We start from the raw sequence: 13,780 nt of genomic DNA on the forward strand, positions 1-13,780 counted from the left end.
CCCCCCCCCCCCCAAATAAAAAATAAAAAATTAATATTTGTTTTTAAAAAAATATTTCAATTTCAAAATTTTATTTTCACCCCATATCTACCCTCGACACCCCCATCCCCCCAAAATAATAATAAATTTAAAGTTTGTTTTATAAAAAATAGGGATAATGGTCTGAAAAATACCCCAACTTTGGTCCGATTTGCTGTTGCGATACTAAACTTTCATGAGGACCTATTACCTCCCTAGACTATTTAATACCATATTTTAAACATATATATTTGCCCACATGGACATAAAAAATAATACAAAAATATAAATAGTAATGTGTCCACGTGACACATATATACCTTTAAAATACACTATTAAATAGTTCAGGGGGTAAAAAATACGGTATTAAATAGTCTAGGGAGGTAATAGGTCCTTATGAAAGTTTAGTATCGCAACAGCAAATCCGACCAAAGTTGAGGTATTTTTCAAACCCTTATCTTTCAATTTCAAATTTTTGTTTTTCACTCCCACCCGCCTATCTTGACCCCCTGCCAGCCCCACTATCCCCCCCCCCCTCCCCTAAAAAAATAATAATTAAAGTTTGTTTTTAAAAAATATTTTCAATTTCCAATTTTTATTTTTTCACCCCCACCCCACCCCTATCCCGACCCCCACCCCCCTACCACCCCCCCAAAAAAGTTTGTTTTTAAAAAATATTTTCAATTTCAATTTTTTATTTTTTCACCCCCACCCCACCCCTACCCCCTGACCCCCCACCCCAAAAAAAATAAAATAAAAGTTTATTTTTAAAAAATATTTCCAATTTCAAATTCCATGGAAAACATTTTCCTTCGTACCAAACATACTCATTTAACTCGATTGAGTTTAGATATATATTAGAAAGGATAAAAAGTTTCTTAACGAAGATAATTTCATACACAAAATTCAAATTTAATATATTAATTACAAAATTCTATTACAATTTTTAAATTTCGCTAGTTATTAATAGTAATTCCAATTCAAAATGGACCGTATGACCAAAAACATAGAACATGGATAATTTGCGCAAAGAAAATATTTCAGTATCAATATTTAAATTTTAACCAAACTTTTAACTGATTATCATGATCTTTTCAATATTTCTGGTCTAATTATGACGGTTTATTGTGATAATTGTGTAGAAATACATAAATACGTTTTCCTTCAAAATATTTGTTAATTTACCTCAAATGACTCCAAATTCGATATATTCACTTCAAATTCTATGATAATGATACTCTTGAATACTTATCTTGTCACATATTTGATATGGTATTTAATATTTGATATTTTTGTATTTTGATATTCAATATGATATTTTGATTTAAGTATTATGATAATTTATTAAATCTCAAATATAACAGATAGTGTCATTTTTATGCCATCACTTGATGAATCTCATAGGAAATATTGTGACGATGAGAAATTAAATTAGAATTTTTTAAAAAATTAAATCTTTTTCCCCTTAATGTAATAAAAGTTCAATTCAATTTGATAAATTTAATTTACATAATTTTTCAGATTTTCATATTTATCATAGAACTGATGATAGCCCAATTCAAAAGCTCATACATGACCACATATTTCTTTACTCTAACTTCGGAGTGTTAATGGTACGGTTCGGTCGGTTATTTAAAAAGAATTATATCATCCCAATTATTTTTGGGTATTTTATAATAAATAACCAAAATTAGACTTTTTAAAACCATCTCCATCATATCAGTATGGTCCGGTTAATTTTTTTATTTTTATTTTTTACTTTTAAAATATCACCTCAAAATATACTACTATTAATATATTTCTTTCACAAATATGTTCTTGAAGAATCACTTTAATTCTTCACCAAAAAGACAAGAATATAAAACCTTGTTGCCGTATTGTTTGATCATAAATATTTAATAGGAGTGTTTGGATACGTTTTGTTGTATTGTTTGATAGAGTATCTATTACAATATCTTTCAATTTTCAACTTAATTAAGTAAAGGCTAATTAAAGAGCAAAAACTCAAAGTCGTCTAGTCACTAGAGGCCTAAGACCTAAGTTATTTTATATTTGAAAAATGTTATAAAATATATTTATATATTTAATTTATATTTACATACATGTAAGGTTATTCAGTTCGGTTCGAAAAATTTTCAATTTTTTTCATAAATTAAAAAGATCATCCCAATTGTTCGACACAGTTATACACTTAAATAAAAGTCTACAATTTTATTAAAAAATAACATAAATTGATTCGGTTCGATCGGTTTTTCATAAGAAATTAAAAGTTCCAATTTTATTTTTTTTTTTGTTTTAGTATTTTGTCCTTTTTTTGTTAAAGACAAAAAAAAAAAAAAACGTTACAATTCTCTATACAAATCTAACCAAACAAAAGTTATGAAATCGAATATGTTGAAACCAAAATGAGAAAAATCGAATCATATCAACAACTCTTGATTGATCAGTTGATGAATAATGACATTAATTTTAACTTACATCGAGTAATTACAATAATTCGAGTGTATAAGCAGCATTTATAGTGGAAATTAGATTGAATACAAGTAGGGAAAATGCAAATACTTTAGTATAATATAATCTTGAAGTAATTGCTTCCTTATATCACACTCATTTGTCATGAACATTAACAAAATATAGATTTCATATGACATAAATGTGAATTATAATCGTTGTGAAGTTAAACAAGAAATCTCAAATATTTGAGAGTTTGATTGCTTGAGAAAAATTATCATATTCGAACGTTGATGATTAATAGAATACTTCGACTTATATTCTTTAACATAATCTTAATAAGCAAGTAGAATCTTACACATATTTTAATTGATGCTAATGTATATATAATATGATTAACTTATTTATATACTGATATTTATGAACATATACCTAATTTTATTTCTTTCAAAATATAATTCGAAAGTGTTTTATAAAAGGTATTGATAAGTCAACATCACCAAACTTTGCTTTGAAGTCTCACTTTCCTTGCTCCAACACCAAATACAATTCTTAATTAATATTCTTTTAATTATAATGTTAAGAAATATTCAAACTCATCACTAAAACGACATCGTACCGTTCGTTTTACTTCTATATTTACAATTAATTATTGCCCTCATCCCCTCCACTATGATAAATAATTAAATATTTAACTCCTTTTTTATTGGAATGTCTTTTTCCTCACTTATTCCTCACATGGGACATTAAATAAATACTTAAGAACGTGAATTCATAATCATTTACACCTACCAAACTTTATATTAAATCAAATAAGTTGATTTTGACTATTAAAAATTTAAGTATAAATTCATGTCATTTAATCATAATTAAATAATAAATATATAAATACATATCTTATATTTATTAATTTAATATAAGTACTAATTAGGTGTGTGATAAAAATATATTTACTATTAAAATTCTTTTGAAAAAGAAGTGATTTAAAAAAAAAAATTTCAAGAATTTTTTTAAAAATAAGCAATTTATATATTCTCAAAAAATTTCTACATAATCTAGATAAATATTATAGAAAAAAATTAATGTTAGAATTCCACTTATAAAACTTGATTTCCTTGTACCAAAAAGACATTTCCCCTAATTTTTGAATTTTTTTTGTTAAAAAATATTGATTAACTAAAAATAATTTTTTTAAAAAAGAATACAAAGTGCTCGTAATATCTTTTACCTTCAACACTCAAGGACATAACCGCTATTTAGCGATGATGGTTACGTATTAGTTTAAATTGTATTGTGTTGTATTATATCCTACTATATTGTTTAAAGGAGTAGTTCATTTGAATAGTTAATAGCATTGTCCGTCGTTATATAAGGTCACATATCAGCAATTTGAATGATAACTCTATTAAAAAATAAAATATGTAGGAGAACTACTATGAAAAAGTATAGTAAATGGTAAGATTATTAAATAATAAAAAAAGATAAAATGGAAAAAAAAAATATTAAGACAATATTTGATTGTTACACGAAATGAGTCTTTCGTTATTATGTACAATGAATTAAATGGCACGATACAACAACAACAATAACATACTTAGTGAAATCCACTAATTGAAGTTTGGGGAAGGTAAACTATATGCATACCTCACCTTTACCTCATGAAGGTTGATAAATATTTCTGAAAAACTCTCAGCTCAAATGCAACAAACTTGAGTAAAAGAAGAAGAAAATAATGAAAAAAACAGATCAAATGATTAAAAAAAACAGTGTTAAGTTTACAAGAAATAAACAAGAACATCATAATAGTGTGATAATTGAAATATAACAAACACCATATAATAAACACTATACGAGTACGACTAATACTACATAACAAGACTAAATTTTGCAAAGTAAGATAACACTCTACTGCTACTAACCTTCACACCTATCTAAAATCATGTCTCGATAATATAAAATTACGCTATATTTTATAAAATTTAAATAATAATTAAAATAAATATTATATTTAAATTAACAATCCAATAAAGAACCATCGTCCAAACATGTTATGCTAATAAAGGTAGTTGAGAATTATGAAATTAAAATATCTCACTAACCTCTACGGAAGTACAACTCATTATTATCCACAGAAAAAGTAAAATTATACCGGAAAAAATCACCGGCGATGGGTGAAACCACCGTGAACGGCGGCGATTCAGAATCGACATCACTGTTAACTCCTTCAAATCCTAAAATTCCGAAAGACACGTTCCATATAGCTTACATAGTTTACTTTACTCTCGGTGCCGGTTTTCTCCTCCCATGGAACGCATTCATCACCGCCGTCGATTACTTCACTTACCTATACCCGGACGTTATGGTAGATCGTATCTTCGCCATTGTTTACATGGTCGTTGGATTGATTTGTTTGCTCTTGATTGTTGCCTTTTCTAATAAGACTAGTGCTTTTGTGAGGATTAATGTTGGAATGTTTTTATTTGTGGTTGCGCTTGTTACGGTGCCGTTGATGGATGTGTTTTATGTGGATGGGAGAGTTGGAGTGTATGCCGGTTTTGGTGTTACTGTTGGTTTGGTTGGAATTTGTGGATTTGCTGATGCGTTGGTTCAGGGTGGAGTTGTTGGAGCTGCCGGTGAGTTACCGGATCGGTATATGCAGGCTACTTTCGCCGGAACTGCTGCTTCTGGTATTGAAAGTTCCTCATTTTGCTCTTTGTTTTTCAGTATTTGACCTAGATTGGCTCTTACCTGTGGTTAATTTGAGTCTGATGTTGAGATAATAGCATCTGATCTATGTATTGGAATGAAATTGACCTGAATTGACTGATGATTCATATAGTGATATAAGTTTATTATGTATTGGAATGAAATTGACCTGAATTGACTGATGATTCGTATAGTGATCTAAGTTTTTATTTTGGGAAGATTGAGACTTAGTTGATATTTAAAGTTATAGTTGATGCAACTCAATTTCATATTTTGGGATGGAGGCTTAGTTGATATTAAAGTTATAGTTGATGCAACTCAATTTCATCTAGAACGTTTATTACTCTGTGTTGCTTCATTTGCTTTGTATCTTGCTATTTTGCTGTCATATTTTTCTTGCAACATGTTCTGTATATTATCTTTTGAGACGAGGGTCTATTGGTAGCAGTCTTTGGAGTAAGGTTTATGTATACCCTACACTCAAACCAAACTTGTGAGATTACACTGGGTATGTTGTTTGTTCATATTAGAGCTGCACTAGATATTCAAACAGCTGTTCAGGGTAAGTATCTGCCCATGAGTCAACGTGATGGCTTCACTGCTTTTTAAACTTTTTTTCCTCATCCGTTTAGAATTTGGGGAACTTCAGCATCTTCTTCTCCCGGAATATTTCTATTTGCTAAAACTGTCGCAGCTTGTATTTCTAATTGTCCAACCTGTTATCTTGTCTTGCGGATAATCTCTATCACTCATTTGCCACTGGAATAGGATAATTCAATTGAATGAAATCTCATAGTCCCATATTATCTTCACCCTATATTGAGATTTAGTTAAATCTGTAGTGTAGCTAGTTGAATAAAAGTCAATCCTGTTAATATTTCAGACTCTTTAGCTGATGAAGTGTTCTATCAAGACATTATGTAGTCTGTCTCAATGATCTGATTCCATTTGTTTGTCAAGGTGGTTAATATAGATCAAATTCTTTTCACGACTTTGTAAAGGAAAATTTGCTTCAACTATTTAGTTGTTGAATATATGCTGTTGTTCCTCATGATGGAAGATGGTATGTAATGGAACAAAAACATGATGCTAACTATTGTTCAAAAAATATTATTTCTTGTTGGGCACCTCTGTGCTCCTTCTTGTAGCGATTTCACACCGGAAGATATTGCATGCAATGTCTTTTGAGTTCCACTGTCAAATTTTTAGTATGTCATAAAAAGAGAGAACATTTTACTATTGGCTTTGAAGAACATGCAAGATTTTCCTTAAATAGAAGTTACTTACATTATGACAAAATAGGAATATTCTATAGTATTAATATAAACACATATAATGAATCTAGAGCATTCTAACGTATAACTGCACTAATTCTCTTGACTTTCAATGTGCTCCTTCTCACAATCTAGCTACTGAAGCAATATGATTTTACAAATCAAAAAACTGATAATCAAATCAAGTAAGCCAAAAGAAGTTACTGTTGATGACATGGCAGTTAATGTGATGATGGGACAATGATACAGCAGCTGATTGGGGTGGTGTGTGACAAACTGTCAAGATAGTGAGATGGCAGTGATTTGATAGTGATGTGTTGTTGGATGATGATATAGAGCAAACTGGATAGTGATAGATAATTGGACATTGATATGGTGCTGAATGGATAGTGTTGCTAGATGACGACATAACACTGACTTGACAAATACAAACCGTTAGCTTGATTGGTGAACATGTATATACTGCTGAATTGACAGGTTTGTTTGGAGCGCCAATTTGATAGGTCAATTGACATAGACTATCAGATAAATCTCTAGAGAAAAATGAGCTGTGATGTCAAAACAAAGGTTAAAATAGTTGCTGGAACAGTGGACTATGGTGTCGAACGGTCATCAGGAAAGAAGAGTGTTCACACTTGAACGATCACAAGAAAGAGGCCAGCCTGGTAAAATTATGAGGGCAAAAAAGAAATACTTTGAAGTGCATGTGGCATAAGGCTTTCCACCACTAAACTACTAGTTTTTTTAAACAAGAGATGCTGTTACCATGTGAAAAGAGAGAAAATAAGCAAAAACATTCTATTGCAATTTGGTTATAGGCAATATACAGGAAGCTCCTTATATAGAAGTTTAGGCTATTAAATAAAAAAGTTAAGTGGAAACTATAGGATATAGAAGTTTAGGCTAATAGAGAAAGAAGTTAAGTGGAACCTATAGGAATTAATGAAAATAAGTAAAATGGAGAGATATCTAAATACCGAAATTCCTAATTATAACAGTAGAAAGAAGAGTATGGCATTCCATGCGGCCTAGTGTGGCTGTGCATTGGCCTTAACCTTGACATGTCACTGGGCTTTGGTCTTGCACTTGACACCCCAAAAAACTTCAAGTTGTGACATATTGGCATTTTCTGTGCTATTAACCTTAACTCATTAGGATGAATCTAGAAACGAACATTTTAATTATAACTGCTCCAAATCTATTGGCTTTTAACATTTATTCTCTCTTTCTTTTTTGTCCAATCAGCACATTAAGATCAGAAAGTTGGGATAACTATCTTAAGACTCTTCTTCTATGTTGCAGGTGTCCTTGTTTCGTTGCTAAGAATTTTAACCAAAGCTGTATATCCACAAGATGCTCATGGGCTGAGAAAGAGTGCAAACCTTTATTTTATTTTCAGCATTGCTGTGATGATTTTGTGCATAGTCTTTTACAATGTTGCACATAGGCTTCCAATAATTAAGTACTACAACGATCTTAAAACTCAGGCAGTGAACGAGGAGAAAGAGGATAAGGGCGACTTAACTCCAGAATTGTGGAGATCAACTCTGGACATTGTTGGGACTGTGAAATGGTATGGTTTTGGCATCATCAGTCTTTATGTGGTCACCTTGTCTATATTTCCAGGATATATCACAGAAGACGTGCATTCTCAACTTCTGACGGATTGGTATCCGATCTTGTTGATTACCGGCTACAATGTGTTTGATCTGGTTGGGAAGTCTCTGACTCCTGTATTATTTCTTGATAATGCCAAGGTTGCTATTGGTGCCTGCTTCGCAAGGCTGTTGTTTTTGCCTCTATTCTACGCTTGCTTACATGGGCCTAAATTCTTTAGGACAGAGCTTCCTGTCACAATACTAACCTGTCTACTGGGATTAACTAACGGCTACCTGACTAGTTTGTTAATGATCTTGGGTCCAAAAACTGTCCAACTGCAACACGCAGAGATAGCTGGGACCTTGCTCGTTTTGTTCTTGGTGATCGGTCTGGCAATTGGTTCCATTGTATCATGGTTCTGGATTATATAGTTTCTCAGCAGCTTGTAAGGTATCAGTTCCCCTTAAACCAATTGCTACTCGAAAACTTCTTTATTCATGCCATTTCAAATGTTTATCCCCTGACAAGTTGTAACTTATAAACCGTTGACTCGAATGGTTAATGTATATTGTTGTGAATTTTATAAATTTCTGATGATACTGCTTTCTCTGCTTTATGATCACACAAAAGTTCAGATTCATTTTTGAATAGGCAGATGAGCCATAAACCAGTATAGATACTGAGGTATAGATTGTTATACACTCTTTCCATCCGAGTTTATGTGGTGATGTTTGATTGAGCACGGAATCCAAGGAAAAGGAAAAAAAAAAAACCTTGAAACTTGTAGCCTAAAACAAGCCATAAACTTTTGTGTGGCTACAAATCATCTCGTTAAGTGTAAAATGAGACGTTCAAAGTGTTGATACGATATTTTTTTGGAATAGATTGAAAAGAAAAGTATATAACATACAATGGGAGAGATAGAGTAATTCCCACTTCCAATATCACACTTTAATAGAGTATATCTATCAGCTATGATACAACAAAGAATGTACTCTGAACAATTACTTGGCAATCGAAGATGATCTTCGATGATGCCTTGATGTTCTCCTTCTTAAGGCCCACCTTTCTTTTATATCACGAATATCGCTTACTTGAGTTTCAATGGAGGATTCTTCGTTTACCTTCAAACCCTGGGAACCATCGTTACTGGAAGATCCTCGTATTCTAGCTGCTTCAGCAACCAAGTCTGTTATAATCATCTCGGTTGTCTTGGCGGTTATTCCTCTAAGATACCATGAAATGGGAGGAGGAGGTACAATAGCTGGTTGAATGAGTTGCTCCAAGCTAACCGTTGATCCAATCCTTCCTTTTCCTTTAGTATATGAAATGTAATCCGCTAACGTCTTAGGTTTGAAGGGATGGCAAAGATGTTCATCAACAAGCAGGGGTTCTACTTTCCAACGACCTTCAAATCTTTCCATGAATCCAGTTTTCACTTGGTTGAACTTCATCTAAACAAACAAACATAAAAAAATCAAAAGTCAAGTATGTAGGAGAAATACAATAAGCTATTCTTTTCCATAGCAGTTTTGCAAACTGGCATCAGTCCGAAGTATGGTGAACCGTGATGCTAGTCGTTGTTAGATACTGTTGTTGCTTGAAAGAAGCACTAAACGCGAAGCTCAAATCTTTAGGCACAAAGAAGTTCTTTTTGTCTAAAAGCACCGGTCCTCAACACTTCTTTCAGTCTGTAACTATGCTTGCATTTACAGTCAAAGGCGCAAATCTACTTATAAATTACTTGGAGACTCGGGATGGTAAACAGGAGTTAGGAATTTCGTGCTGCACAAGGATATAGGTTCGCTATATATCAAGATGAGACAAATGGTTCCAATTTGCGTAGTCACTTATGCAAGCTGTCAGGTTCGTCCAACAGATAGGTATATATGCTGCTCACGGACCTGATATTTTTTTCAGTAACTAATACAGAAATTTACTGTACTACTCAAAGTTCAAATACTATTCTCCGAACTTATACTCGTATGATGGGTTGTGTTTCACTAAATGTGGACTGAATTGACTTCTCACGTTTTCCTTTAATTCACGACACAACATAAGAAGCAGGCAGTATGGTCTAACATGTAAAAAACCAGCAATTAATCAGTGATCAGGTTGGTCATTACCGTGTAGTCTTCTCTGTTTTGGTCGACTAATACATGAACAGATATTGTTCCTGACCACCAAAGAAATTTCCATATTGCGGCTTGGTCTAATTCCACTACTTGCCTTGAACCTTCATCAACCAACACCTTCCTTGATAATACTTCCTGAAATTATATGTAGAAACTTCAGATCATATTTAGAAGTGAAAAGGCAAATGATAATAAAGCTTAAGAGAAGAAGAGCGTAACATATGAGATATAAATGGAAAGAAATTTTACACCTTCGATGGATGATACTACTTCCGTTGAAAAGATTGTGATGAGACAAGGTGTTTTAACATAGTAATGAGATATCTTACCTTGATATTCTTGAAGACTCTTCTATTTTCAGGGTCGGTTACAATGTCAAACACGGTATCTGGGGGCAGTCCAATATTAACTTTCACATTCAGGTTGCAAAGAGAACCTTTGGGTACACTTACCTGCAAGAATTAAAGTTCACAAATCATAATGCCTCATAACAAAATCAAACAACATAACTAAGCTCTACTAAGTACAACAAATGCGGTGGTCACATCTGAACATGTGACTTCTAAAAAAAAAAAAAAGAACTTTGAAAAGATCAATCTGTTATGATCCTCCTTACTTCCTTGTTTGGTAAAACTGAATAAGTACCCTACGGAATATCTGAAAAAGTTGGAATAATCAAGAGAAGATTAACAAGGCTCGTGCACAAGAGCAACATGCACTAATCAACATAACGTTGAAATCATCCTTTTTAGGTATAGCACAAGAAATAGGAGGTCATATCCCCATTAAGTGCTATGAGGGAATAGCTTCAGCAGTCCATTGACTGTAAAGTTTGACAATAGGAAATTTACATCCTACAAAAAATTTCACTATAGTATTACCTTTACATTTGGCGGGGGATCAACCCAACTCGGGTTCTCTTTCCAAGATTGTAATTGCTTCTCTTTATCCACATCTATGACTACAGCTGCTCCTCTGTTATTACCTCTCATGATTGATTTATCATGAGCGATTTTCAATCTTTTGAAATTTGACTGCAGCAACGAAGAAAATTTGTGAATATATATAGATCATATATACATCGAAAAGCATATTGAAGAGAGAGGAACAAACCTTAACACACTCTTGGACCTTTTCTTGGAATCCTGAGAAAATAGACTGGATCATTGGACGAGGCAATCTATTATGTGCATCGCTCGTATTCTCCAGTATATCTATTCCCTGACCCTCTGTCTTCATTGAGCTAATCAGAACCTGCATAATTTCAAGTATTAGTTTATCCAACATTTTTATATCATCATATACAACAGAATGCTTGTGGGATTGAAATAAATATCGACCACAAAATTTCCAAAAGAAGAAAACACGTTTATATTGTACTCAATCTCGACAGATTTATCACACTGACACAAGAAACATTCTTTCACAAACTTCTTAGTTCCATTTTGGAGTTGGAAAAACTGAAACTTTGGAATCAACACTTTATAAAACAGAGGAAGCAGATAAAAATTGTATTCCATACAATAACAACTATGCCCTCGGTCCCAAACAAGTTGGGGTCGGCAATATGAATCCTTTACTAGCCATGTTTCTCCATCAAAGTTGTATTCCATATTGAAATCAATATCAAACCATACAATTCCTAAAAAGAAGAAAGCAGGTTATAATGTACTCAATCTCGAGACAGATTTACCACATCAACACGAGATGCATCCTTTCACAGATTCCTTATTTCCATTTTGGAGTTGGAAAAACCAAAGCTTTTGGAATCAACATGCTCCTTAAGTACAGAGAGCCAACTTTTTGGTCTCTGTCAAATAAAGCCTCGAGCAACTAAAAGTTTGGCCAAACAACTCAACTTTCTAAAGCAAACTCTTGATAAACAGTTTCCATTGCTACTCAAAAACACTTTTTGGCTTACCAGAAGTTTGGCCAAACACCTCAACTTACTTCAAAAAACAAAACTCTTAAAAAGCAGTTCTGCTACTTACTCAAAAACACTTTTTTTTTTCTCTAAAAAGCAGTTTCTGCTACTTACTCAATTCTCTAAAATAAGCATTTTTTACCTAATATTTATAAAAACACATAGGATTCCTAGAAGTTTGGCCAAACACCTCAACTTTCTTAAGAAAAATTCCTAAAAAACAGTTTCTGCTACTGCTCAAAAAAAACTTTTTTTCTTCTAAAAGTTTGATTAAACACCTCATTCCAGCTTTCTAAAAGTTTGGCCAAACACGCTATTATAAGCCCGTCCATCCACTATCAACAGCAGAGAAACACTGTTAAACCTATTCAAATTCCCATCAACACATAAAATTTCATCCAATTTCGTAAAAATGAACTGCAGTAACCACAAAAAATCAAAATAAAAATGAAAAAAAATGGATCCACAAATAGGTCGAGCTGAAACTAAAAAATTTAGATAGTAAATCAAACATCCAGCAACAAATCACCTGTATTATGAATTCAGATCGCTAATTTTAAGTACAAATACAAGCAAAAAATGGTAATTAATAGCTCAAAATACCAACAAAAGGGACAAGAAGAACAGATTTACCTAAAAAATACTTCAAATTCAAAGCTTATCAAGTTGAGAAATTGCTCAGAATTTGTGCATTTCGATTATTAATTTTTTGTCAAATGAATCTGAGTGGCGTTCCCTTTTTTGAGTTGGTTATATGAAAAGTTCATTTTACGTTTAATAATAGTGTTCTTGAAGCACGTGAGCCACGCGTTGAATATGGATAGATGGTAATTCCACCATTCCTTTTTCTCATCTCGTTGACAATGACGTAGCCAGAAATTTCATGAAGGGTGTCTAAATTTTTTCTTAAAAATAAACTACTATTGAAAACATAATTTAAATATATTATTACAATTGTACTCGACGAAGTTTCATATCCTAAAACGTTTTTATAACTGAAGTTCTTTTTGCTGGATCAACTTCTAGAGTATTTATATCAATGCTTTGTTTTTGAATGTGACAATATCTCTAATTGATCTACCGTTATTTCTTTATTTGGTTGACTTAGAGAAGTTGAACTTTTTTTTGGTACTTTATTATAATAATTCCTCATGTCCATTGAAACTTGAAACTAAAATATTAAGTTGGTTATTTTTGTTATAAAATAGGGAAAATACATTTAAAAAAAACCCCTGAACTTGGCACGAAAACCTACTTTAATACTTAATCTACACGTGTGTTTATCTACCCCCTTAACATCTTTTAAGTGATTTTTTTCAAGCCTCTCATCACCAGCCTAGTTGAAGGCTGAGTGTTGTTGAGTCACACGCGTTTTTATTCGTCCACGTATACATTAACAAAATTCCTAATTAATTGCTTAAATCTCCATAATAATTATTTTTTTTAATATTGAGCCAAAAATTAAACTCATCAATGAATTTACTCCTCAATAAACAAACTATAATTCAAATTTCAATTGCATTTTCAGTTTAGTTATAGAATACCACCTTCTTCAAAAATTTTAAAAATTATTTGCATAAAAATGAAAAATTATTAATGAATTGGGCGAAATCTCCATAGTTAATCTTTTGCCAATAATATCTTCAATTTTTTTTAATGGAAGTCAACTTCAT

At 32.1% G+C, this 13,780-nt stretch overlaps 2 protein-coding genes across 2 annotated transcripts; one reads left to right on the forward strand and one right to left on the reverse strand.

Moving 5' to 3' along the window:
* The first annotated feature begins 4,558 nt into the window (after positions 1 to 4,558).
* LOC125874125 (equilibrative nucleotide transporter 1) lies at positions 4,559 to 8,677 on the forward strand. Its single transcript, XM_049554958.1, has 2 exons — positions 4,559 to 5,156; positions 7,752 to 8,677. Exons 1-2 carry the CDS (start codon positions 4,637 to 4,639, stop codon positions 8,477 to 8,479), a joined length of 1,248 nt encoding a protein of 415 aa, XP_049410915.1. The 5' UTR covers positions 4,559 to 4,636; the 3' UTR covers positions 8,480 to 8,677.
* A 341-nt stretch (positions 8,678 to 9,018) lies between these two features.
* Positions 9,019 to 12,880, reverse strand: LOC125851488 (uncharacterized). The gene is made up of 6 exons (XM_049531279.1): positions 12,741 to 12,880; positions 11,297 to 11,437; positions 11,065 to 11,217; positions 10,513 to 10,635; positions 10,175 to 10,318; positions 9,019 to 9,502 (listed from the first exon to the last, which is right to left on the reverse strand). The coding sequence occupies exons 2-6, from the start codon at positions 11,420 to 11,422 to the stop codon at positions 9,053 to 9,055; spliced, it is 996 nt and encodes a 331-aa protein (XP_049387236.1). The 5' UTR covers positions 11,423 to 11,437; positions 12,741 to 12,880; the 3' UTR covers positions 9,019 to 9,052.
* Between the last annotated feature and the right edge of the window lie 900 nt (positions 12,881 to 13,780).

This window comes from Solanum stenotomum, chromosome 1 (assembly GCF_019186545.1).
Source record: "Solanum stenotomum isolate F172 chromosome 1, ASM1918654v1, whole genome shotgun sequence".
In the NCBI taxonomy this organism is placed as follows: domain Eukaryota; kingdom Viridiplantae; phylum Streptophyta; class Magnoliopsida; order Solanales; family Solanaceae; genus Solanum; species Solanum stenotomum.

Excerpts from the sequence above, each read along its gene's own strand:
- LOC125851488 (XM_049531279.1), bottom strand. The coding sequence starts at position 11,422 with ATGAAGACAGAGGGTCAGGGAATAGATATACTGGAGAATACGAGCGAT. Across the intron at positions 10,319-10,512 it reads GAGTCTTCAAGAATATCAAG|GAAGTATTATCAAGGAAGGT; the intron begins GTAAGATATCTC and ends ATATAATTTCAG. Across the intron at positions 9,503-10,174 it reads AAAACAGAGAAGACTACACG|ATGAAGTTCAACCAAGTGAA; the intron begins GTAATGACCAAC and ends TTGTTTGTTTAG.
- LOC125874125 (XM_049554958.1), top strand. The coding sequence starts at position 4,637 with ATGGGTGAAACCACCGTGAACGGCGGCGATTCAGAATCGACATCACTG. Across the intron at positions 5,157-7,751 it reads CGCCGGAACTGCTGCTTCTG|GTGTCCTTGTTTCGTTGCTA; the intron begins GTATTGAAAGTT and ends TCTATGTTGCAG.